Here is a 24,611-nt window from a genome sequence, read left to right on the forward strand (position 1 = left end):
TTTCTCTACTTATGTATAACTTTCCACACTCCTAACCTATCATTAACCAAAGAATAACTGGCAAGAGGTAATCTCAGTATTTGCAATTTTCTCGCAAGACTTTTGAAGGGTCGATTTGATAACACGAGATGCGATAGTTCGATTTGTCACCGACATTTTTATTTCTTTCGTATGCCATTTCTTAGTCTAAAAATAAGCTGCTGTTACATTCCTCAATGTCAAATACTCATACAATTATTCTGTAATCTGGATAAGGCCTAGTCAAGTCTTAATAGAGTTCACCATTATTGAACAACAGATTTCAGCACTGAATAATCAAATTATTTAGAACTGTACAAGATCCACCTACTCTTTGGACATTCTAATCACTTTTTAATTTTCCCACCTTCATTACCAGAGTATCATAATATTCTCTATAACATTTGAAAATCTTGCTCGAGGTTTTATAAAGTTGCATTGTACCTTATCAGACAGCTTGTTCACATTTCATTTACCTCACGACTCTGCCAATCTATCCTCTGTCTTTTCTTTCAGTATTTGTATCAGCTTCAGAAATTTAGCTGTCTCTTTTGCAAGATTTTCTCTTTACCTGAGATTGTGCAGCTAGCCTTAAACGTTGTTCACAAGCTCAATTCAGTCCGTTTATTCCTGACTTGTGCAATAATGGATTTTGCTAGATGTTCGGAAATAATCTGTTTGTTATTATTTTACAGACTTGTCAAGTTTCCATAAAAAATGTCAGAATCCCAACAAAATAATGACGTCGACCAAATTAACGTGGTAATACCTCAGCAGGGTGTAATCTACGATCAAGAAATATCCGATTACATTCTTTGCAAGCCGAAATTGATGCCACTGAAGTCAATAACGCTTGAAAAGCTGGAGAATATGCAAAAAGAGGCTGAGCTTAAAATTAAAGAAATGGCAAACAGTCAGATACTAAAAACCCAGGAAAAGTAGAATCAAATTACGTGTGATACAAAGTTCGAAGTACCTGTATACGTTGTACCCAACTGATTTTTGTGCGCGTTGTAAATCAAACTGGCACAAAAATGAGCATTAGGCTGCTTTTGTCCGAGGTGATATTTGCCTTCTGCTTAGCAGCAACGTTACTCTATAGATATGGAAATGTGTACAGACATCACATCATTGTCACCATAGCTGTTCTCATTGCTTGGTACTTTTCTCTGTTAATTATATTTGTACTGCCGCTGGACGTTTCGTCGGTAAGTCGATTCTTGCTACTTGCGATAATTTACTACGAATTTTTCAAAATTTACTCAACAACTGGTAAATTTTCTTTTGCAAATTGGCCTGATTTCATGTGTTTACTTGTTCACCAGACAGTTTACAGACAATGTCGTGAGCAAAATAATCTAAACTTGACTGCAACCACCGTCAGTGAAAATGTGACGATTGCACCTCTGACGTGTCGAGAGCCATGGTCTAGTGTGCCCGACAATGTTTATCCAAACTTGTGGAGGGTTGTGTACTGGACTTCTCAATGTTTGACATGGCTGATTCTTCCGTTGATGCAATCCTACATCAAGGCAGGAGATTTCACTGTGAGCGGAAAGTTAAAGTCTGCATTGATCGACAACGCTATTTATTATGGCAGCTATCTGTTCATCTGCGGTATACTGTTAATATACATTGCGTTGAAACCTGGCTTGGATCTTGACGGGTGAGTTCATTACCTTCGTTTCATGGAGTCACTCTAACAGTAAAGTTACAATATGACATATAATTCGTTATGCAAATATGACGTTGAACGTAAGGAAATAAACTATTTTTATATTCAATAACATTGTGAACTCATGTTTATTGTAAATCATACATACAAACTGAATCGTCTTGTTGATGATGCATGACTAACTCTGCAAATATAAGTGTTTGTAAGCCATCAGTCAGCACAGAGATTTGTGTTGATTTAAGAAGAAGATTCGATGGAAAAATTTCTGAAGATACATGGGTGTACCTGTTGAGTCTAAAATATAAATCCTTGAAATGTGTATACGAAACCCGTCGCTTAAAACACACGAGCAACAACTTGCGAACATATTTCTAACTACTCGCTTAAATAAATTCAGATTTTTTTTGGCTCATTATATAAATCGGCGAGTTAAGAGAAGTGACTCTCAAGAATGGTTGGCCATGTACGGTTATTGCTACTAAATCGTTTCCATAATATTTTGAATGCTAAGTAACGATTAGCACAATCTGTATACCCATTAACACTATTCGTGCTGATGTCATGGGGCCTATATGACATGCGTTCGTCGACAATAATCTGCCAGTACGAAGTAGATTTGCGTGCGAGCATACTAATCTCAAAAATTTCATCCTACAAGTTATATTTTTCTGTGTAATATGAAAATCTTAATACTTCTGATTTTCTTGACATTTTCGTGTTCTGAACAAAAACCATTGGATTCAAGCAATGATGTATCAACAGACGACATACTATCTGTGATTCCAATAGATTCTGTAGACGATGGTAACTATCAGAAGCTTTCTACCACGCCGGAAACGAATTCAGAATCCATTCAACAATTTAAAAATGTGTCGGCGATATCAGAAAGCTTGATCGTTAATAGCAAGAAGTCAAAAATTTCGCCAAAGGCAGAATCAGTCACAATCCATTCAACTACTGAACCAACAACTCCGAGTGATGATGAAGTAAAAACTGAGAAATCATTGAATGGGAGTTATCAAACGACAAATACGCCGCTGTCCGTTTATAGTATAAGTTATGAAGATGCAGTTGATGTCATGCTCATTTCTGAAAAAGATTTTACTTCTTCAATGAAGATTGTTCCAACAACAGATATTGCTTCGAAGAAATCTTCTAATAATTCTGAAATTGATCGTAGTTCGCTTACATCACCTCCTTCCTCCTTTGCATCACCAGAAGCAACTGAAAGTGTTATTTTAGGCGAAATAGAAGAGGGTTCAATGGATTTGGAAATACTGGTGATTCCATTAGTTGAGCAAGATAAGACTAATAAATCTGATGTGACTAATAAATCTATTAAGTCTGATCAATCTGGTGAATCTGATGAATCTATCGAATCTGATGAGTCTGATGAAGCCAATGAGTCCGATGAATTCGACGAATCCAACGAATCTAACGAATCCGACCAATCTAACGAATCTAACGAATCTGACGAATCGAACGAATCTGAGGAAAATGGTGAATTTGAATCAAGCAGCATATCAAATATAGATGTTCTGCAGAATGAGGAGTTTGAGACCATTGATGACAACCATAGTCTCAGTACCACATCAGCTTTATCCAATGTCGAAAACGAGACTCTTACTTCTACAGTTCCTCAGGATTTATCCTTAACCTCCAAACCTATACCAGATGACATACAGGACGAAGAAAAGGAAGAATCTACCACGGATCTGGAAAGTAGTGGAAAAAATACCAACAATTCCACAGATGGGTCGGAATCTTTAGTCGCAGAAGAAAGTTCGTACAATAGTGCACCGCATAATTCTTCCGACGGAATCAGTTCGAGTGACTTTAAATCTTTGAAACATATAGAAAGTGTTAATAATAAGCAGAATTCTACCATCACTGATTCCCCTACAGTTAAACACTCATCCAGTACGCAGATGTCATCGAATAATGCAAAAGATTTCTCAAACTTGACCACAAAACAAGAAACTTCAGCCACAAGTAAAGCAAGTACTCCGAGCACCACCACAGCTGAATCGACATTGGAAAAAGAAATCGATGATGAAGAATTATTTATACACGATCTTCTAGATCCTGCCATTGTATTAGCTAAGAGAAGTTTACAAAATTCAAATATTTTCAAGAATCCTTCGGATATCGAATCGGACAAGAGTATGTACAGAATACAGGAAACAGATGCTATTGGTGATCACGTAAATGATAAATCTGGAAGAAATCGAAGAGATGCATCCTGGGGTAGTGACTCAAATTGGTCGGGAGATGGAAGAGTGGCTAGCTGGAGAACTTCTGACAACTACAACGAAAGAAGATTCGATGACTTCGAGGAGGATACAAGTGACTATAAAGCTCCTTTTAAGCTTATTCCTGTATTTTCTGGATGAAATTTATATTTTTCTAGATGTACTATTCAATGATTGATTGATTGTATTATACTTCATATTGTAATTATTATTATGAGGGATAATCAGTTTATCATTATTACAATCAATAAACATCTCCAAGTTGATTTGTCCCTAATATGCATGTAAATAATTTGTGCATTTCTTTACAACCTATAAATTAATTCAAATAAAGATGTTACAACCCATCAATTGCAAACTGTCCGTTACTTTCTGAGTATTGGTAGATATAAGTCGTGCGCTATTATGTAAAAAAATTAGGATTTCGATTTATTTTCAAACCATACAAAAGAAATAAATAGAAATGAACAAAAATTACACATTGCGTTACAGTCAAAAATTGAAAGCTATAGCATCATCTGCCTCAAACACTTGGGGACTATTTCTCCTTGTACTATTATTGGGTTACGCTCTTGTCGAAGTACCTCGTGGATTATGGAATGCTAGCAAACCTGGATACACTTTACATTATAGCTACTTTAAAGCAGCTAAGCTAAGCCTGGATAAATGTGAAGCTGAAGAAACAGTGGATGATGTTCTTGAGGTATCAATCTATAATAGTGATTAAAAGTTAGGAATGTTATTGTTCTGCACAAATACTTATGGTAGTTCGTTTCCTGCTTAACAAATTTGTAATATTTCGCTCACTTTTCTAGGCCTTACAAGCAGCGTCAGTAGCTATTGGAGTTGGTCATCCATTCCATCGTAATTTGGAAACTATATTTCAAAAAGTGCCTGCTGAATTAAAAGATAGAATGAATAGGAGGCAATTACCAGATGACACTCCTACGGATTCACCTTCAGAAAAAGCTCTCATCCGTCTCCATAAACATGTATGTTATACATAATTCCTTATTAAGCCTTACAACTTTTTCTTTACTTCGTTAAACCATGTCTTATTTTTTCCAAATAAGTTATTCAAATCAATTGTTTTTCATCCCTGCTAATCATTACTCATAAGTCGGTGTATTTCTAGACTATAAAATCTCTGCAAACTCTGCAACGAACGGAAACACAATGGGGAATTTTAATAGAAAAGATATTTCATCTGGAAGATATTGCAAAGAATCAAGCTAGCCATGACAGAAGATTCAAGCCGACATTTCCCATTGTCCGCCCATTACCGCTGCGACTGCTTTACAACCCTACTATTGGTATGTACAATTACCCATTTAAAAGTTGATATGTGCTTTATGGTCATGATTCTACGCATAATTAAAGTGAGAATTTTAATATTTAATAATCTCTGTGAAAATAGTTGTGTTATGAATAAATAGAACTGTTTTATCTATCAAAATATTATGCTTTTTCTACAGAATGGTATTGGAAATGCGTAATCAAAAGTTATGCTCAGAAGCTAGCCGCCTTTGCTGCTGGAGCTCTCTCTGTCGCTGTTGTCTGGTCAGAAGTAACATTTTTTAACAAATCTCCAGTTCTATCTTTATTTGCGCAATTTGTGAATTTGGCAAAAGTTAAATATGATTACTTCACAATTGAGGTAATTAAATAATATCAATTCAATCGTATTATTTACTACTTTTAAAAAACAATTTCTTGATATTATATAATTACTATTGTTAATTACAGATTCTGTCGACATTAATTATAGCTTACCTCTGCTATTGTGCTTATTCGACTGTATTAAAGATTCGTGTATTAAATCTGTACTATCTGGCTCCACATCATCAAACAAATGAGTACAGTTTAATATTCAGTGGGATGATGCTCTGTCGGCTTACGCCTCCAATGTGTCTCAATTTCTTGGGTCTAATTCACATGGACTCACATATCATTAAAACGCATATTTTGGAAACACACTACACGCAGGTATATCTTCTACCTTGCAAATTGAAATCTGTATATTTTCTCTACTGATTCAGTTCTTTTACTGAATACTATATTTTCATATTTATTGATAGGTAATGGGTCACATGGATGTTATATCAATTATCTCAGATGGTTTCAATGTGTACTTTCCAATGGCAATATTAGCCTTCTGTTTGGCAACATACTTTAGTCTTGGAAGTAGATTACTCTCGATGCTTGGGTTTCAACAATTCCTTGGCGATGATGAGTTAACGACTGATCTCGTTGAAGAAGGTCGTGAGCTGATCAAACGTGGTACGTAGAGACGAAATGATAATCATTTATTCCAGCTTACAATGGCAATTTAGAGTAAGTGTCCCAAATACTGCTCTGAAAATGACACGATGTTTAGTCAAATGACTGAATAACTGAAAATGACTCAACATTACTTGTTGATTAATATTTTTTCAGAGCGACGTAAGCGCCAGCGTACCGAGGACTCCATGAGTCGTAGACGTGAGTTTCAAGAAAGGTTCAATAATTTAGGAACTGCATCTCGTTATAGAACAGCTAGACAAAGTACTGATACTGGTATGTACGAAATTGTCTAGACTCGAGATTTAGTTTTCCCGCCTCTAAAACGTATTCTGCTTAGTATCATATGAATTTTAGATGTATGCATTATCTTATCTTTTACTGCATGCAAGAATTCCGCTTTTAAATAATGCTTGTTGTAAAAAACAAAAATATTATTCTTAATTTTCATTTTGGTATGCATGAGTTTCCTGACACTTACAGTGATTGGTGAAACTTATTTTCGAGTTAAGTGATTAACTTCTGCTGGTTAGTACTTAAAATCACATTGCTCAATTTTTGAATACCTAATAGATGCATTTCATTTTCCAATATCTTCAAATAATCATAATTGATCATATTTGAACATTTTTTACTATTTATATTTGACGTATGAATACTTCCAATTAATTTCAAATAATTTACTTGTCAAATGTAGAACATAAAAGTATTCCCAGTGCAGATTTATATGAAAGTATTGAAATTATTTATTTATCTCTATCGATTTATACTTTTGATATTTTATATCGATTTATTTATATATATTTGATCATGTAGCAGTCTAATTAAAGTTAATACTTGACCTTGAAAGGAATGGTATTGTACATGTAGCTCAATAAATGTTGGATTTAAACATTAAACTACATTTTACTATTATAATTATTTCACTGCTCCTTTATTTCTATAGATAATGAATGTATTCTAAGTTAATGCATGACAGAAACACTTGATTTTTGTACTTGAACTTTGGTATTGTAGATTTTGATATTATGTGTGATATTGGTTGCTTGCATAGATCTGAACTTTACGAGACAAAAAAGACTGGTAATTGATGTGAAATTTGAACGAAAATTTAATTTCTCTATTTTGTTACTAGTTTATAATCACTTATGATGCAATTCAAAATTACACCTAGCATTTGAACATGTTGCTTATTACGACACGTAGCATGATTTTTTTCTCAAATTCAATATAAAAAATTATCCTAACAGTGAGACCTTTGCGACGAGATGAGTCTACAGAGTCTGCAAGAACTGGGCTTTTGCGCGATGTCGAATCTACAGACTACTATGTTGGTGAAAGTGATCGCTACACACCAAGTAACCATTATGATCATGGATATCAGGCGGAGATTTATCACGATTTGAGTTCTGATAATTTAACCACTTATACTACGAATAGCAGTCGTGTTGGACCTCCACCTAGAGGTTTATTTGATGACATTTAAGGGTGTTGGACGTGTGCGTTTCATATTCAGTTTCTTGAATTCACCGTTTCGGATTTGGCCTCACCTTGACAAATTAGGAAAATTATTTTGACTGGTAAGACTTCAGAAAATAAAAAATTGTTTGCTAACTTATGCCAGTGAATAATATTGGAATCGTAAATGTGCATAAAGTTACATGTACATAATGAGACTCACGTTTTTCTATATATTATACCACTTGTACTTGCGAATCACGGAATAGGAATGTTCTATATACTAAGCGTTACTATCTTCAACATAATTATTGAATACATCTATTTTATTTTTCCATGTTTCACTAAATTTTCTTTAACCGTTACAACAATTGAAGAAGAAAAGAAATATAGATATATATGTGTATATTACATTATCACCAACCTTTGTAGTCTTGATTTTTCGTTTCAAGTATTCCTAGTTTCATTATTTGAAATTATTTTTTTTATCTTCATTAAAGTTGTAGAATTTATTCCACTTCATCCATTGCATTCCTATGTTAATTTAATTATAGTGTTATTCTAAACAAGAAAAGGATCTATAATGAAGGTACAATCTTTCTTCAACTACCTTCAGATTCTGTGAATAGATGGAAATATGACTTGGATAGGTAGATCAAGGTATACGAACATTAAATAATTTTGAATTAACGAAAGATTAATTTAGTTACGAAAAAACTTTCTTATTGAAAAATTTAGCAACCCGAAATAAATTAAAACGTTTGTGTTTCTACAAAAGTATATACATGGATTTTCCTTGGTTGTACATACATACCTATTAAATTGCGAACAAGCAGTTAAACTTAGTATATAATCCTTTCCAAAAATCTGGAATTTGGAAGTAGTAACTTTATACATAGTCAATATATATGAACAAACTTTATACTATATTATGACTTTATACCTAGGTATGTATAAGCATGCTTTAATAATTCTGTATTACAAGTTCAAACTGCTCAAGATTTTTAGGGCGCATACCTTGCAACTTCAATATACAGCGCGTAACAAACTTATCCATTAGAGCAAAATTATTGAGCAAATTATTAAATCATTTTACTTGAAATTTTCTCTCCTAGTATTTTAGATGTATAGGAATATGTAGTCAATATTAAGAATACCTTCGTCAATTCTTAAAGCCCTAGAACAGTGATTACACAGTTATAGAGCTAAAACCCGGAATTTCGTATTTGGGACATTTCAATATTGAACTTGCTCGATCATTGTTTCAACATGTAACTTAGTCCAAAGGTTATCGCCATGTAATGTACGTACATATTGTTAGATACAAGTCATGGATCCTTTGTTTTCTGCTGCCCAATAACATACCTACCTAAGATACACGTTAGTTCCGCGTTTTTTTAGTACTTTAATTCATAACTAAGTATGGCAAATCATGTTTCTCTGGTAACTAGACTTAATTCATTTGCCAGTTTCTAAGTTTTTAGTAAAAGTTAATTTAAATCGCCGAAGTTCAAATTAATTTAAAAATGAAATACTGTTATAGTCTATTATTCAGAAAATAGTTAATATAAAGCTTTATTATGTGTTAAATATTTTATCATGACGATAACAAATTTTTTCGGTCATGAATTCACCGAAAAATAACTGGAGAAATCGCTAAACTTAGTAATATAGAGTATCCGCTTTTTGGAGGGCTATATGTACAATATTTGCTATTTCTACTAGTCGCGCCTTTTTTTCTGTATTCTAGCGTAGAAGGCATGATCATTTCAACTGGGATTCAGTGTTTAAGGATAAAATGTATGAGGTTGTATATAGTATATATTTCCACTATGTACCACAGATAAATAGTAATAATAATTATAATGATAGTAATACAAATAATAAGCATACCTAAAAATTAAAACGTTGGTGTGCATTTTATTAAAAACATGTTTCTTTTCATTCCTTTGGAACAAAAGTGTAAAGCTTTTTATGATTATTAGTTAATTCCTCAATTCCCAAAACCACTACATGTAAACACAGTCTTGACGATTTATTGCGGTCGTAAAAATAACAAAAGGATATAAAATACAAGAAATAGTATCATCTATACCACTTTTATACTCACAATTAAAGCTATTATTTTTTTCTTCTTTTCTTTCTACATTTTTCTAAAATTTTGTTATATCCTATAGGATCAAAGGACATTTTCAATGAAAGCTAACTGCTTCCATTTGAATTAGTGTGAGAATATCAATACTTGATATATGTAAGTGATTAATTTCGATTGTGCGATTTAAATTTTGGCCTGTTGATCATAGTTTACATAGGTTCCAAAATTGTATGTAGTGCATATTATACCTCACAACAAATCAAAATTTCTGATTAATTTCCGAATGAAATATTACTATGCAACATGAAAATCTTAACTGATTTATCTTCATGTTTGTATGAAATATATATAAAAACAGCAAGCAGGAAAAATATACGTATGCTTGTAATTTTGAAGGAGTTATTGTCACTTCTGTTTGGTAATGATCCGAAAATATTTGTGCACATAAATCACTTGACCATCTGTGGTCAATACGTAAATTATTTGAAGCTTCTTACACAATAAATTAAATAATTCAACTGAAATATATTATATAAAACGTAATAATTGCCAAAAGGAAGAACGCTAACGTATAGGCGATCATCATTCTTACTATCTTCAGACGTTCAGAATGTGTGATACGATTCTTGACCTTTTTTCGTTTAGGATTTGATATATCTGGCATGAACAGCAAAGGCTCAAGTAATAACAAGCTAGATCTGTCTGGATGAGGTTCGATAACAGATAGGGGTAATTCATGTGATTTTGAACTTCGCAATTTCACTGCATCCTGGCGATAATTGATCCAATTCTTCAAATCTGTTCCATATCCGATGCTTTTAATTGTTTGTAGAAAATGATTCCCATCGCTATTAAATACCATGGGTGCAAAGCCGTTTGCAGATATCCGATTGAAAAAATGGGTTGTATTTCGGTGATATAATTCCGTGTCAGCTAGCCCTTGAAAAACATTATCTACTAATTTTATAGTTGGCTCCAAAGTCGATTTCAAATCAAAGATGTCTGTTGAAGGATTGTTTGAATAAAAAATTCCAGGAGTATTTGACTTCCTTTGATTATAAATCGGTAGAAAGTTTTCAGAGTTTAAATCATCATGTATATGCCCGTAATTAGAGTAAGATGTCATGTTATTAGTATACCTAAAGTAGAGAGAATTTTCTATTTGATATAAAGTCACTTCTTTGGCGTAAAGTGGCTTATTGAATCTAATTAAGCGATCACTGTATACAACACTAGTTTGCTTAGCTGCACAGATCTTGCAAATTTTATGATTGGGTAGAAATAATGTGTCTATCAGCATTTTAGCTGTTGTGGGGCTATATTTTTCATAGTAATTCAAAATATCGTATTTTGACATATTTGGCGACTCTGTAACTATTCCAATCTCTTCATAAATGTGATCAGTTGGACGGGGTTTAGAAACATCGGTACAACTTACTTGAACTTGGAAATCCGAGCATAATGAACGTTTGATGGAAAGTGCGTTAACATTTATGTGACACGGTTTATTCTCCATCAGTTGGTCAACAGCATGACTACTATGAATGTTTCTTGACATGTATTGGCTTGATGAATTTTCTGAATCCCCAGAGTACAATTTTTCTCCATACATAAATTGCGCAACATCGGTAATGATTTCAGAACTTCGTTTTTCTAAATTAGGTACATCTCTTTTTAAGTTTTGATCATCATGGAATAGTGGACAATTCATAGCAACAGACGTGTTAGCTTTAATTTCTGTGTCTGCATTTCCAACTGATGGATCACTAATTGACCTGTTATTGGAATACGCTTCAGTTTCGGAAATAATCCCAAAATTGATAGTGTGCTGTGATTGTGCTTGCGCTAAGTCTATTGGCGGAGTAACATATGCGTGTGTCTCCGTGCAAAGTGCAGCTACTGTATCTTCATCAGTACAAATACTCTCTTGGCTTTGTCTATCTTCTGCGATACGATCTTTTACTAGCTTCAAATATTCTAAGTGTAAGTGGCGGTGGTGAACACACGCAAAATTATATCAGTTTGATGCATTCTTTCCAGTAGAAGACAATCCTTGTTTTATTTTGTCCAAATCAAAAAGAACCTGCGGACATATAAAGTCTTCATACATCATCATCAAAAACATCAACACATGATGGAAATGGGAAGAAAACCAACTCACTATTAGTCCTGACGTTATACCTATTTAAAGCACTCACCTCGATAATTGCCGAAGCACTCCATGCCTGTGTGCGGCAGCTATCACGGCAATATTCGCCGTCTTTGTTTGTCAATTCTGGAAGTCCTCTCCAATGATTGGTAGATGCTTCAACCAAATGTTTGGATATAATAGCTTCGGTAGATTCTATTATTCTACGAAGTTGGTCTTCACCACCAACCAATGATGCAAAATGGAGACGCGCTCTAAGGAAGTATCCTATTGGCCAAACCCATTCCTGAAAGACGTAATAGTGCCAATATAAAAATGAAAAGTACAAAAACAATCAAAACATTACAGTTGCAATTACATATACGATCATAATCTGAACTTTTATTTTTGTGAATACAATAACTTACCGGCCCCTGATGATAGTTCCACCCATGTGCTAGTTTAATATCATTTGAATCATTAGAATTATCATAGTAGCCATTATATGCCCAATCAGCAGGGTCTAATGTTTTCATGCCTAACGGGCCCAGCAATATTTCTTCCGCTTGTTTCAGCGCTGTCCATGCATGGTGTGGGTCAAACATTTCCGGAGCCTTGAGACGGACAGTTGATTTTATATATAATTCGTCCAAAAATATATATGGCTATATATGGCACAAAGGTATGATGGTTAATTATTAACTAAAATGAAGTACTTACGGCGACCATAGCAACAGGATAATTAGGCCGAAGTTGATAATCGGCCCATGGTTGTGTGGCACCATGACTATCTTTGTAGATTCCACGTCGATGTATTAGTTCTGGTTTCAGCTCTCCATCCGTTGGTTTTTCATTTACATAATAATAAGTTTCAAAACTTGATCCGATTTTATCAGCCCACTGTTTATAACTCCACGTTACAATAGATCCTAAGAAATTAAGATGGTATGAGCATGTACATTCTGATTTCTACTGAATCTTGTTATACTGTATTTATGGTGTTACAAACAAACATACCATCACGGTTTTTTCTCTGAACACTTCCATAAGGAAACATGTTCTGCCTATACAATTCTGCCAAGAAGGTAAGAACACTTTTGCTCAATCCAACTAATTCAATTGCAGATCCATCTCTCGGCGAAGCAGGTTTACCCTTATTCCCAGCCTTTTCTGACGAGCCCATTTTGTCCATCCAGGTACCACAATTAGCATCATTTCCACCGAAAACAAAACCAGTTTCTGGATGTACGCCAATTTGATTATTGAAGCCTCGGTCTGTCATGTGTTCATCAATTTTTTTTCCAGCATTTCGTTCACGGAAGCAAAGGCCTTGGAAGTGTACGGTAAGGGCTTCATGAATTATATCGTGCAACGGTTGATCCTGTACAGCGATAATTAATTATAAGAGTCTATAATTTTGTTATTATAACATTTATTCAAATTTCGAGTAAAGACAGATGAATTATTTAATCATAGATTCCAAGAAATTAAATCTATACTTATTAGCATACCACTTTGCCAGCCGGCAGAGCAGGAGAATCATCTGTTGGGTAGAGCCTCGAAACGACATCTTTGAGAATCTCTATGCCATCTGGAACTTCCTCAACATATTTTTGAATGGTATACAGCCACCACCAAACAGCATCTCGACAATTGTATCTACAGGTATAATATATCTTTATTGAATATGCATTTAGAAATGCAGTACAAGACCACAAAAAATTTGTATGTGAACAAAAAATCTTTCATTCATGCACTTATCCATTGTTAAATATACAGACCTTGAATTCTTTCCTCCGTCGAGTAAATTAGGAATGAGCCCATGTCTCAGTGTCCCACCAAATCCCAAAATAATATATCTGGCGTCGTCATATCTACCAGTCAGAATTAATAATCCTCTGATTGCAATAAATGTATCTCTACCCCAGTTTCGCATGTATCCAACAGAGAAATGGGGCAGACCTGCAGCTAATGTCAAACACAATTGCATTTTCGAATTGTCAACCTCCTTAACTTTTGGTTTAGGAGCAGCCAAGTTTGGCGATAAATCCGGTAACTGAGCTGATTTTATAACACCACCCATTTGAACGGAGATTAGGGACATTAACTTCGTGAACGATGAACCGTTTTGGACAAAACTGAAACAAAAACTTGTTTATTACAAATGTAATATTGGTCGCATCAAAATGTTATCAGTTATCTAAATGGGTCTATAATATTACACCCATCAAGAATGAATTCTGAACTGTTAGTATTATGTTGTTGCGCAATTGGTAGATAAAAGTTCGTAATATGTCAATCATGAGTTATAGTGCACCTACTTTGAAATGTGTTGCAATTTTTTGAAACCTTACCTAGACATCAGCGCATAGCATTGGTCCAACAAAGTCATGTAGACATTCGTAACAATAACATCAAAGTAACTCGGAACTAAGTATCGAGGAATTACTTGAAATGGTTCCACAGCCTTTTCAATCCATTCACCAAGGGCTGCTGTTCCTTCATCTCTTTTGAGCCTTTGCCAAATGTAGTCTAAAAGAGAAAATATTCTATGAAGATAGTAAGAAACAATGGCTTTAGCTTTGTACTAAGAGTCAGTAATATGAGTCTGTAATAGATAAAACTTCTGAGTGAATGATCTTTTTCACAAATATAGCACTTAAGACGATTTCTGAGGTTCATACCTATCATCCAATTACCCTGTCTAAGGTTCAGGCACATCGGATGTCCAAGATCGTTATTTGGACGAACTTCAGCCAGTAGTGAAATGAAACCTGAAATAGTCCCAATGGTTAACCATGTGAATTTTTGATTATTGATTGGAGAGTGATGAAAAATTTTTGAGATGTAGTCTTCTAAATTACTTTCAACTATTGAATTCATTACCTTGCAATCCCGCATAAACTAGCGGGCCATATCCAGGTATATCATAAACACCAAGAGCGCCAGAACTTTCATCACGTTCCTCTTGTTCACAGCGATACAAAGCTCTATTGAGATCTGGTAAACTCATCCGAGAGACAACGATACGTAAGTCAGAATTTTCAGTTGAGGTGATTGTTTTAATAGTATTCTGGAGCTTGTCAAGTGCAGGCTTAATATTGACATGTAGCGAAACACTAAAATGTCGTTACACAAAACATAAGGATTAGAATTCTGTATAATTATTTCGATAAAAGTATTCTGGGTTATGAAATACTAACGCACCGAATTGCCAATATGTTTCCAGGCTGAAAGTTGACAAAATTAAGTTGCGTAATTTTTGGATCACCAGAGTCAACCTTTTCTACGATAGTAGAGTCACAAATTTGGATGTGTTCTTTAATATCCAATTCATATTCTGACAAACCATTTATAACATCTTCATCCCGTATATACTTCTCTGGTTTTTGGAATGGTAATTTACAATTTCTGAAATAAGCACGACATTGTGATTAATGTTCGGTATTGAGAACTCTAAATTAGTTTCTCTGAGTAAAAATCTGATTACATGACATTCAAACAAGAATTTGTTTGTTCAGATACTTACGTGGCACCATTGTGAGATAAAGATGCCTCCAACAATATCTCATCAATGACACCTTCAACGCGAAGAGGTTTGATATACCGCCTTAAATCATTCGCATTTGTATCAGGATGCTTGAATGATGTGAATGCAACTAGGACTACACTTTCATGACTAATAGGCGAATGCCTGGTCACTGCTACTATGTCAGGATCCATTTGATCAACAAACACCTGAAATTATTATAAACCTAAGAGTAGAATTTCTCCTTTCAACATGCATGAACGACGATGAGAACCAAGTGAATTAAAAATAAATTAAGTATAAACACAGGTATCGTACCTGAGAAAAATGTTTCTTTCCAAGCCAGTAGTGTAAGTCATTCAAGGCTTTCTTAGCTGCGATTATACCACTTTTAGAGCCTACAAGATGTACATTTTTTGCAGCTAGTTCGTCATTATCGGTCCATGATGTATATTGCCTGGTTTCGTCAACAACGTGAATCTGAAATGTGAAGAAACACTACTAAGAATTTGCTATTGCTCGTCTAATAGTTAATACTTCTAACGTAATTGGTGCTTAGTGAAGTTTCCTAACGACTGACCAAGTTACAGTAGATATTTGTGTGAAATTAATATTGTTAACGAAAACAATCTGTGCCTAGCATAGCATGAACCAATCTTTTATAATGAAAATGTTCGCTTACGTGATGTGGTACCAATTCATCGTATCCACGATTACTGCCACTAGCACAACATGCCATGGACACAAGAGCCGTACTTGGTAGCAAATCAAATACACTGCGTTTTTCCACTGGACTAGGATTATCATGAGTTAAATCCATAAACAAAGCGTGAGCAATGTTAGGCACCAAAGGACGATGTCGAGGTTGCAAGAATGCCCCAACTGGCTCACCACCATACCGATATACCAATCTGCCTTCTTCGTGACTATCCCATGCTGACATTGCCTCTAATTAAGAGAATGAGAAGTATAAAGTGAGTTTTCAGCATGTGACTACTGATGGAAGCTTGATAGAATACCAGTACCACCTACCTCTGATTAGCGAAGTTACCCCAAGACGATTTACAAAAATGTTATCCTTCTGATCGGAATTGGTGAAAAGCTCGGCAATAACGTATAAGTTAGGATTAACTCTACGCGCAGCATCCAGCAGATACTATGAACAAAAACAGTGATCTTACTGGAAGCGAACTTGGGGACACAGAGAAAGGAATATTGTTATAACGATTGAAAGTACCTCGGCAACTGGAATCGGGGTTGAATGACAATTATCCAATCGGATGCCATCAAAAATTTTGGCAGTGAGTTCAACATACTTTGTCATGTGCTGCCAAAGGAATGGAGAATCTTCGGGTGAGTTCCCGTACCTGATGTGTAAAAACCATTCATTTTTTACTTCACAATGAGCAATGTAGCAAACTGAATTATTTATCTGTCTTTCAGTAGATTGAAATTTCAATGACCTATTCATTTCTGTTCTGCAAACTTACCTGAGTTTTACACTGTCACCCCAAGCGATTAGCTCTCTGCGTAAATAGACAGTAGAGTCTGAATCAGCAAAATTTTTTAAAGGATCGCTATTCATGACCCAGCCATTGTGCGCCATTAGGTAACATCCTTTATCAGAATACATAATTGATTCTCGTTCAGATAAAGATGAGGGAGCTCCATAATCCGTGAAATATCTGTGAAATCACAAATATTAGTAATCTGTATTCATTTAGAATAGAGGATATATTTCTTAATAGAATGTTGGCTCTTTGATAATAAACATGCCTGGGAACAAGTGGATTTCTCTCGCTAACTTCCTTCTGCTTAGGTCCATCAGCTTGTACCCGAAAATATCGAATACCAGCTATTGTATTTTCAACTGCAGCATTCAAATGGTTTTGTACTTCGTTAATTATAGCTGCATTGAGCTCTTCTAGTTTTGATTTCAACTCTTGTGCACATCGCTTCAGTCGTGTTTCTTCATCAAAACAATTGGCTCTAAAATCAAATTTGTCTAATTGAATCATGATACTTGATTGCGATGGTAAATAATTCATAGATATTGTTAAAGCGAAATATTTTACTATACCTGTAAACATTATAAACTCGTAACGCAAGGGGCATGTCTATCGTAGCCTTCAATCTACGAAATTCCGGATCTGTTATGACACAAATATTATCTTCGCTATCTCCTGCCATTAATTCTTGAGGCACCTGATTTCGTGCTAAGCTCAAAAATTCTGCTACTATTTCATTGACGTCTAGTATAAACATCTCATAAATTTTCACAAGTGGTAAAAAGTGCGTGTGCAAAGCATGTCTGATTGACTGAAAACAAATTACAGGTAGTAATAAAGGTTATTGTCAGGGTCCTGAAACTGTAAGCTTCTCAGTTCGTGAGAATTTAGCATATTTAGTCAATCTTAAATATAAGAGAAAGTAGCCTCACATTTAAATGTTCTTCGTTTTCCACCACAGACGGAATACCTTTGAATTCCCATTCTCCAGCTGCGACTTGGAAAGTCAATTCAAACAATACTGCATCTAGTATATATGCTGGACGTAAATGAGGACTATTCAGACAGTTGTACGCACATTCTGGTTGTTGAATTAAGAATGAACTTTCATTAGCTGTATGGTTCAAAACAATATCGCAAACACTGAGTACCTAAATTTGAAGAAAAAAACTTGTGGTTTTCAAATGAACAGATTTCGCATAGGAATACACGTCAATAAAAGTGATGTAAATATATATTACTGTGGACTGGGAATCTTACATTCCATTCATTTCTTATTTTAGATATCAACTCTTCAATATCTTCGAATGTCGCTTCCTTGTCATCGCTGTGGAATGACGGGTTCAATTTCAATTGATTGCACAAACTGTACGAAGATCTTGATCCTCCAAGTTCCTAACGTAGATAAATATTTGTTAATCAAATCTGGTATATACACTTTTTTTTCTGTGTTGAAAACATGAATAGTACCACTTAAAAGTATTGCTTATGAACTGATGGCTAGGACTCATCAACAAACTCGAAAAATTGAAAAAAGTGAAGATTGATAATTACAATTCCAAAATTATTCAGCTACTTCACATTGAAATAATTACCAAGTGCGTGAAATCAACACACATTACAATATTACCTGAATTGGTGAAAAATGTATCATATTATATCCAGAATTCTTAGCAACAAGTAGCTTTTCTTCCCAAGTTGGTAGCGGTCCCAATCCCTTAGAAAGGACAGTTTGACATTGGATACAATCCAAAGGAAGAATTTCTTTACCACCACCTACATATAGTTCAGGATCCACTAGAAGATATCCAGATGCAATTGGGGTGCCATTGCTTTCGTCCCTTAAAATTGAGATAGATTTATATTAGTTTTCTGTCATGTATATGATACATGATTTAACATACCATGTGAAGTAATTTATGTTCAGACTTACCTATCATCTGTAATGTAGTAGTGGAATGAACCTGCCAATGCTAGTGTTAAATCTGCGGAATCATTTACCAAAAGCAATTGATGGTACGAAGTTCTTTCAAACTTCTGGTTGACTTCTAGTGGGTGATTTGTAAAAATGTTGATATTTTTTCCAAGCAAGGAAGGACCAAGTCTGAATTGCACTTGCCATCCTAGTACAGAAACAACGATAATCAAGTTTCAGTTCACCAAACGTGCTAAATATAAAAGTTGACAGACATGCTTTCTCTAGAAGCTTTTTTAATGTAAAACTATTTGCGTAAAGGTGTGATTGCGAAAATTTTTAATGAATTTTATTCATGTGAGTATAATTAATTTAACTGCACCTTTACGCAATCGATAAAGCGTGCCATCCTGATGTTCCCCATTATTAAGGACAAGAACTCTCAGTTGCCTGTCAGACAATGTAGTAGTTTCGTCTCTGCCTTGCCTCATTTTTCTGCTCAACATCTAAAGTATTTGGTATTTAAGTCAATGACTCTGTGAACGATTGAATTTATTTTTTTAAGTATTTTTTTGGAGGATTGATATGCAAAAAACAAGATAACACTGAAGAATTTTTTTGCTACTCACTAAACGATCATACAACACAATAAAAATTAGCTGGATTAAATTTTTGTTAGATGTCATAAATTTAAGCTTGAGTAGTTATAAAGCAATGGTACTATTTATAGTGTAGTGTAGAATGAAAATGAAACAAAAAAAATTATTATATAAAACAATAAGTAAGTTTTCCATCATGCAATAAATTTCTGAATACATTCATCAAAATATTACACAGTTGAACCAGCGAATTAAATTAGAGTTATAGATTATTTTACGTGTGTCGAAGATCTGATAGAACTTGGCCATCGGTAAGATAAGAGTACGATGTGTACTTACGCATTTAACGAAACAAGTAGGCATTAAACGAACAGGCATCCGTAATATAAACTACCGAAACAATGCATCCAGTAGCAGCATGAAAAGCAAAGTATAATATTACACTAGTTCTGCTGCACGAACATTCATAAAGGTAGGAACTTTTCAAAAAACAGTCTTCTACTTGTGTTACAGCTTTAGACTAAACTGAATGGGGATTGTAAGAATATTCCTTTTAAGAGATGAAGAATAGTTGATACTAGATGTAATATTAACTGTGTTTTCTATTTTTCTTGTGTCATGCGCTATACCGATCAGGTTTTGCTTTGTTAATAAACAAATGAACCAATTTTTTTAAGGTTCTATAACTTCATAAAAAGTTATGAGCATTTAGATATCTTCGATTCCTCTTAGTGTAATGCATTGCAGGATGAAGAAATCAATGGTGATGTATGAACAAAACAGGCATAACAAAATTATCCAAAGTCTTTGGTGAGATAACGAATTCAATTGATATGGAATAAGGAAGCTATTTGCGAAGCTAACACGATTCCCGTCTGTTTTACTGGTGCGTTGAAGGTGTTACGAAGAATAAATAGTAATGGATGAAGACCTACCCACAGATATTTAGCACTATTATTTCCAAGGTGATTTAAAATTTCTTAATATTGGCATTGAGTTAGTTACTACTACTAAACGATGATATACTAGGGTATTTGTATCTTGTAAAACTTACAATCCAGAGCAATCTAAAGCAGTGGCATTTATAAACTCGCTCAATCAAATACGCTATTCCCTTCAAAAGTATCTTCGTAGAGTTTTGAAACTTTTGCCTTAATGCAGCCAACGAATCCATTGCGACACTACACAATATAAGAAGCTGAAGATTATTGAAGTTTTACACTGAAATGTGGACACTTCTCTAGAGGTTTTCACGATTTTTCTTTTTATCCACACAATTATGCACTAATATTCTGTTCATGACATCATTACCAAATGATCACAACAGAAATAATAGAAGACATACATGCCCTTATATTTTGTTAAACTCAATATTATCTATTCTAGTTCAAAACCGGATTAACGTTAACTAAGAAATATGTGAAACATTGAACACATTCATAGCAGAACCATGATCTTAGCTCAAACAAAGTGTACAGACTGCCAAATTGAAAATGACAATAATGTGTGGGCCGGGAGAGTACAGGTAAACATCATTAGAAGTCTACACGTTTTGAAAACACATTCTAGACATACAGACATACCGTGCCCATGTTTATCAAACACGCTGAACTGACCAGTATCTCTGGTTTAGTTATCAACAATACCATTCAAAGAATACATTGACAAGAAGTCTGTTTTCGCAAGATCAATAGAACATGTGATGTCCACTAGTTAAGTGCGTGATGAAAGGTCGTATAAAAACAAGTATTCAAACACAACTTATCATTATGACTACGACCAGCGAAGAAATTCTTTTCATACAGTATTTAATAAGTCAAAAATATGAAGTTTGATTTTGCGAATCAAATTGAACACTCAATGCAAAGGTATTAATTTCGATTCTATTAAAATTCAATTACAGTATTTACATATACTAATGAACTTGAGTCTGGAGTGCAAATAAAATGATAATAAAATAACGAAAGTATACTATTAGAAATTTTGCACTGAAGATCAAGCAGCACAGTGCCTGGTTAATAATTATATTACGGCAGCATAGATAAGAAGCTTTGCAACAGCAGGTCATACAGTAGCAAGGATTTTATTCTTAAATGCATATATTAAAAAATAAATTCGAGACTCAGAAAAATTGTACAAGGGTTTATAACTTTTTTCAAATTTATTTAATTACACAATTGCGTGAAATAAAAATAAGTATAACAGATATTGATATCAATATCGATAGTACTTCTAAGTTTCAGCTGTTTGTTATTCCTTCATTGATAGTGTACGAAATTAATGTGGACAACTAGATAGGCATATCATATATTATTTTTGTAAATTATGTATGCATTAATTTTTTATACTATGTATAGTAAGATTTCTAACAATGAATATACCAGCGAAATTAAATATTTGTACCTTTGTAAGAATTTAGTAAAGTATATATCAGTATAACCAGTTCTTTTATGACAGTTATCGTGATAAATCAAAGTTAGCATCAACGTAGTTTGGAAGTTAACTTAAGTTTAGACAATTCCAGAAATCAAATATTTATCGCATCATTGTTGACAGCTTTAAATGTATTTTGAGTATAATCCTGTAAACTATCCAAGAAGACTGGTAACCACAACGGCAACACAACCAATGTGGCAACAAACGGTTCTATTCTTACTTCAGGTATTATGTCTAATCTGGAATTAACCTTGTAAACAAGTTTATTGTAATTGCCAAATTTTTATAGGAAAGAAACATGCAAGAGCAATTTCAAGGATTGCAATCTAGATCGTTATGCATCAAGAAAAACATATAGAAACCAGCGAAATAATAAAGGAGGTAACAAGTATGATTTTACAACGTGTCTTCATAGGTAAATTATGAAAACATACGATTACAGTTTTGACGTTCTTATACACGTACCGGTTTACAGGAACTGTTTGGTAAGTATCACTAGCCCTTAAACTAGCTTGAAATTCGAAAAATCACTCCAAAGCGGAGTGACTGGTTGTACAATATGTAATTTGGACGATACTATGCGGAATATTATTTCAAATTTGACCTCTATTTACGCGGCTGAAGGTCATGAAATTAGGCCATTCGTCCATTTTTAAATTCTTACGACTAGCAGACGACAGGCTGCGCTTGAACGACAAGTGAATTGGACGATTTCTATCGGACAACTTCAGATGTATCTTTTGAACTGTGGCAATGGCGGTAATACTTGATTCTCTTAAACTGATCACCACACGTTGTCAAATAAAAACTCAGGATTGAGAGAAATCGATGTAAGTGTACCAAAGTGTTAGATGGAACTTGATATTTTACATAAATATGCGTTGAAAATTTTGACGCTATTTCTGGTAATCGCAATGGTTCTGATGATGACAACTTGTCAAGATGAAATCGATTATAGTAATGAAGATAATCCATACGATGATGACTATGGTTCATTTATTGGTGTCAAGTATGAGAATAACGATGACCGATTACCCATCAAGGCAAACACTGTATCTAAGAAAAGTAAATTCATTAAGTTTCGGATCACACTTTTGTTTTAAGGCTCCAATTCGCATGTGGCATTATCCACTTCAATTTACTTTTCTTCTATTTTCTTATTGACCAATATTTTAGTTACTCGCGAAGCCCTGAAGTGTGATGAAAATCAACTGATGACCTACTTAGCTGAACTACAAGTTACAAACCCAGAAAGTCTACTCCTTATAGCATCGTATAAAGATCTCGATCATCTTTGTAGGTTTGTAGGTATATAACTTTCCATACATGACAGGTTAACATACTGATTAATATTGGTTCAAGGAAGAAGTTATCAAACCTATTAATTCAAACAGTTTTGAGAAATTGTTTAGAATAGATGGAACTAAACATTATAGATGAGTAGAATTAAAAAAGATTCATAGCAAAAGACAAGATGAAAAAGAGAACACAAGAAATTTTTCAAAACGTATCAGGGAAATGTTTAAGGGTCTAGACTTGAGGTTTATTTTCACAGTTGAAAAAAGAGCTCCTGAAGTTTCAGACAAAGTGCAATAACATCAATTCTTTTAGACTCCTCAATATGAGTGCAAGTAAATCAATACCAAGCTAAGCTCAGCAATGTTTCTTCATTATGTATGCACGTCCAGGTGTTTTATCTTTTCAAATCCTTTTAAAAAACTCAGCAAATAAATAAAATTTTTCTGTCTTTAAAAATATAGACGAATTGCTGGTAATTTGGATTCAATTGACATATTTCTGCAGACATGCACACCCTTGCCTCAAGATCATCTTTACATGCAACTCATTGCAGGGCTCCGCGTTCTTAGCACTAAACTTTGCGTGGAGTGCTCTTATCAGAAAAGTAAGATTTCTAAGCTATAATATGTGTGAATGTTCCTTTTTTCAAGTTTGCTATGTATCCCATGTAATTCATTGCATTTTTATATGCAATAAGCGTACTATTTTGACAGGCTATCAGAAATATCTTTCATGTTTTCATGAGCTACACACTGAATATATAGATTGCGCAGGCCCAGCTGATTGGACTGAGAATATGGCCCATAATGAACTATGCAAGTATGAAATTGAACAGCAAATAATATTCAGAACATGAGATGTAGACATAGAAATGGAAAAGTTTAATTGAAAAGAAGTTTGCAAATCACGATTAGTCACATCTTTGATCAATTACCTATTGATTATTTTGCCTTGCAGTGAATACAAGTCAATAGCAGACTGCTATTACACGAAGAGTGCGATGCTCTGTGGAATAAAGGCAGCGAAAATAATGAAAGAGTTAGTTGTCAGAGTGATAAACGGGATCATTGATGTAAGCAATGCTTGTTATTGAATCATTTTTGTATTCGGTAGACCGTTGAAATCGATTTTCTTTAAATGTGTTGACAAAGATATATTCCGCGTTTGAATGAAATTTGAAAAGAAAGCAATGACAACAGCTATACGCCGGTTAAACCAAATCTTCATATTCATTAGATCTGGAAATATGTTTCAGACCCACTGTCCGGAAGTCCGAAAAAATCCAACAATACCAAATCCGATGCCCGAAAGTGTTTTCTCGAAAGGAACTATTGCGAGGTGTTTCGTTCATAACCTGAATCATATATTGACCTGGATGACGAAGCTATTATATTACTAATTCCATAGATTTTATATGCC

At 34.2% G+C, this 24,611-nt stretch overlaps 3 protein-coding genes across 10 annotated transcripts; 2 read left to right on the top strand and 1 right to left on the bottom strand.

Annotated features, from left to right (window-relative positions):
- Positions 1–906: 906 nt before the first annotated feature.
- Positions 907–9,589, top strand: LOC124180918 (LMBR1 domain-containing protein 2 homolog). 2 transcript variants are annotated; one of them, XM_046566842.1, is made up of 10 exons: positions 907–1,226; positions 1,344–1,684; positions 4,438–4,648; positions 4,761–4,937; positions 5,081–5,258; positions 5,421–5,602; positions 5,692–5,931; positions 6,024–6,225; positions 6,382–6,501; positions 7,476–9,589. In XM_046566842.1, the coding sequence occupies exons 1-10, from the start codon at positions 1,053–1,055 to the stop codon at positions 7,709–7,711; spliced, it is 2,061 nt and encodes a 686-aa protein (XP_046422798.1). In that variant the 5' UTR covers positions 907–1,052; the 3' UTR covers positions 7,712–9,589. The 2 variants fall into 2 exon arrangements, with proteins under 2 accessions (XP_046422798.1, XP_046422799.1); XM_046566843.1 differs by having other exon boundaries at positions 6,382–6,426.
- On the bottom strand, positions 9,313–20,638 carry LOC124180917 (glycogen debranching enzyme). The gene is made up of 25 exons (XM_046566841.1): positions 20,512–20,638; positions 19,241–19,364; positions 18,877–19,066; positions 18,574–18,784; positions 18,204–18,338; positions 17,876–18,094; positions 17,516–17,754; positions 17,212–17,424; positions 16,926–17,120; positions 16,673–16,802; positions 16,468–16,591; positions 16,118–16,383; positions 15,754–15,915; positions 15,436–15,644; positions 15,114–15,317; positions 14,793–15,025; positions 14,591–14,680; positions 14,261–14,438; positions 13,688–14,044; positions 13,418–13,565; positions 12,924–13,287; positions 12,627–12,835; positions 12,335–12,520; positions 11,977–12,213; positions 9,313–11,861 (listed from the first exon to the last, which is right to left on the bottom strand). Exons 1-25 carry the CDS (start codon positions 20,629–20,631, stop codon positions 11,796–11,798), a joined length of 4,809 nt encoding a protein of 1,602 aa, XP_046422797.1. The 5' UTR covers positions 20,632–20,638; the 3' UTR covers positions 9,313–11,795.
- Positions 20,639–21,854: 1,216 nt separating this feature from the next.
- Positions 21,855–24,594, top strand: LOC124180921. Of its 7 annotated transcripts, none has more exons than XM_046566850.1 (6): positions 21,855–22,958; positions 23,070–23,201; positions 23,654–23,796; positions 23,938–24,011; positions 24,150–24,264; positions 24,448–24,594. In XM_046566850.1, exons 1-6 carry the CDS (start codon positions 22,745–22,747, stop codon positions 24,589–24,591), a joined length of 822 nt encoding a protein of 273 aa, XP_046422806.1. In that variant the 5' UTR covers positions 21,855–22,744; the 3' UTR covers positions 24,592–24,594. The 7 variants fall into 7 exon arrangements, with proteins under 7 accessions (XP_046422806.1, XP_046422803.1, XP_046422802.1 ...); XM_046566847.1 differs by having other exon boundaries at positions 23,070–23,193; positions 23,906–24,011; XM_046566846.1 differs by having other exon boundaries at positions 21,855–22,118; positions 22,183–22,958; positions 23,654–24,011.
- The last annotated feature ends 17 nt before the right edge of the window (positions 24,595–24,611 follow it).

This window comes from Neodiprion fabricii, chromosome 4, assembly GCF_021155785.1.
Source record: "Neodiprion fabricii isolate iyNeoFabr1 chromosome 4, iyNeoFabr1.1, whole genome shotgun sequence".
NCBI classification, from domain to species: Eukaryota; Metazoa; Arthropoda; class Insecta; order Hymenoptera; family Diprionidae; genus Neodiprion; species Neodiprion fabricii.

Coding starts and splice junctions, on each gene's coding strand:
- LOC124180918 (XM_046566842.1), top strand. CDS start 1,053: ATGAGCATTAGGCTGCTTTTGTCCGAGGTGATATTTGCCTTCTGCTTA. Junction 5,932..6,023: donor TGGAAACACACTACACGCAG/GTATATCTTCTA, acceptor ATTTATTGATAG/GTAATGGGTCACATGGATGT. Junction 6,502..7,475: donor TAGACAAAGTACTGATACTG/GTATGTACGAAA, acceptor TTATCCTAACAG/TGAGACCTTTGCGACGAGAT.
- LOC124180917 (XM_046566841.1), bottom strand. CDS start 20,631: ATGGATTCGTTGGCTGCATTAAGGCAAAAGTTTCAAAACTCTACGAAG. Junction 17,121..17,211: donor AGAAATCCACTTGTTCCCAG/GCATGTTTATTA, acceptor GTGATTTCACAG/ATATTTCACGGATTATGGAG. Junction 13,566..13,687: donor GACGGAGGAAAGAATTCAAG/GTCTGTATATTT, acceptor TTATACCTGTAG/ATACAATTGTCGAGATGCTG.
- LOC124180921 (XM_046566846.1), top strand. CDS start 22,745: ATGGAACTTGATATTTTACATAAATATGCGTTGAAAATTTTGACGCTA. Junction 23,202..23,653: donor TCATCTTTGTAGGTTTGTAG/GTATATAACTTT, acceptor TTAAAAATATAG/ACGAATTGCTGGTAATTTGG. Junction 24,265..24,447: donor TGATAAACGGGATCATTGAT/GTAAGCAATGCT, acceptor AATATGTTTCAG/ACCCACTGTCCGGAAGTCCG.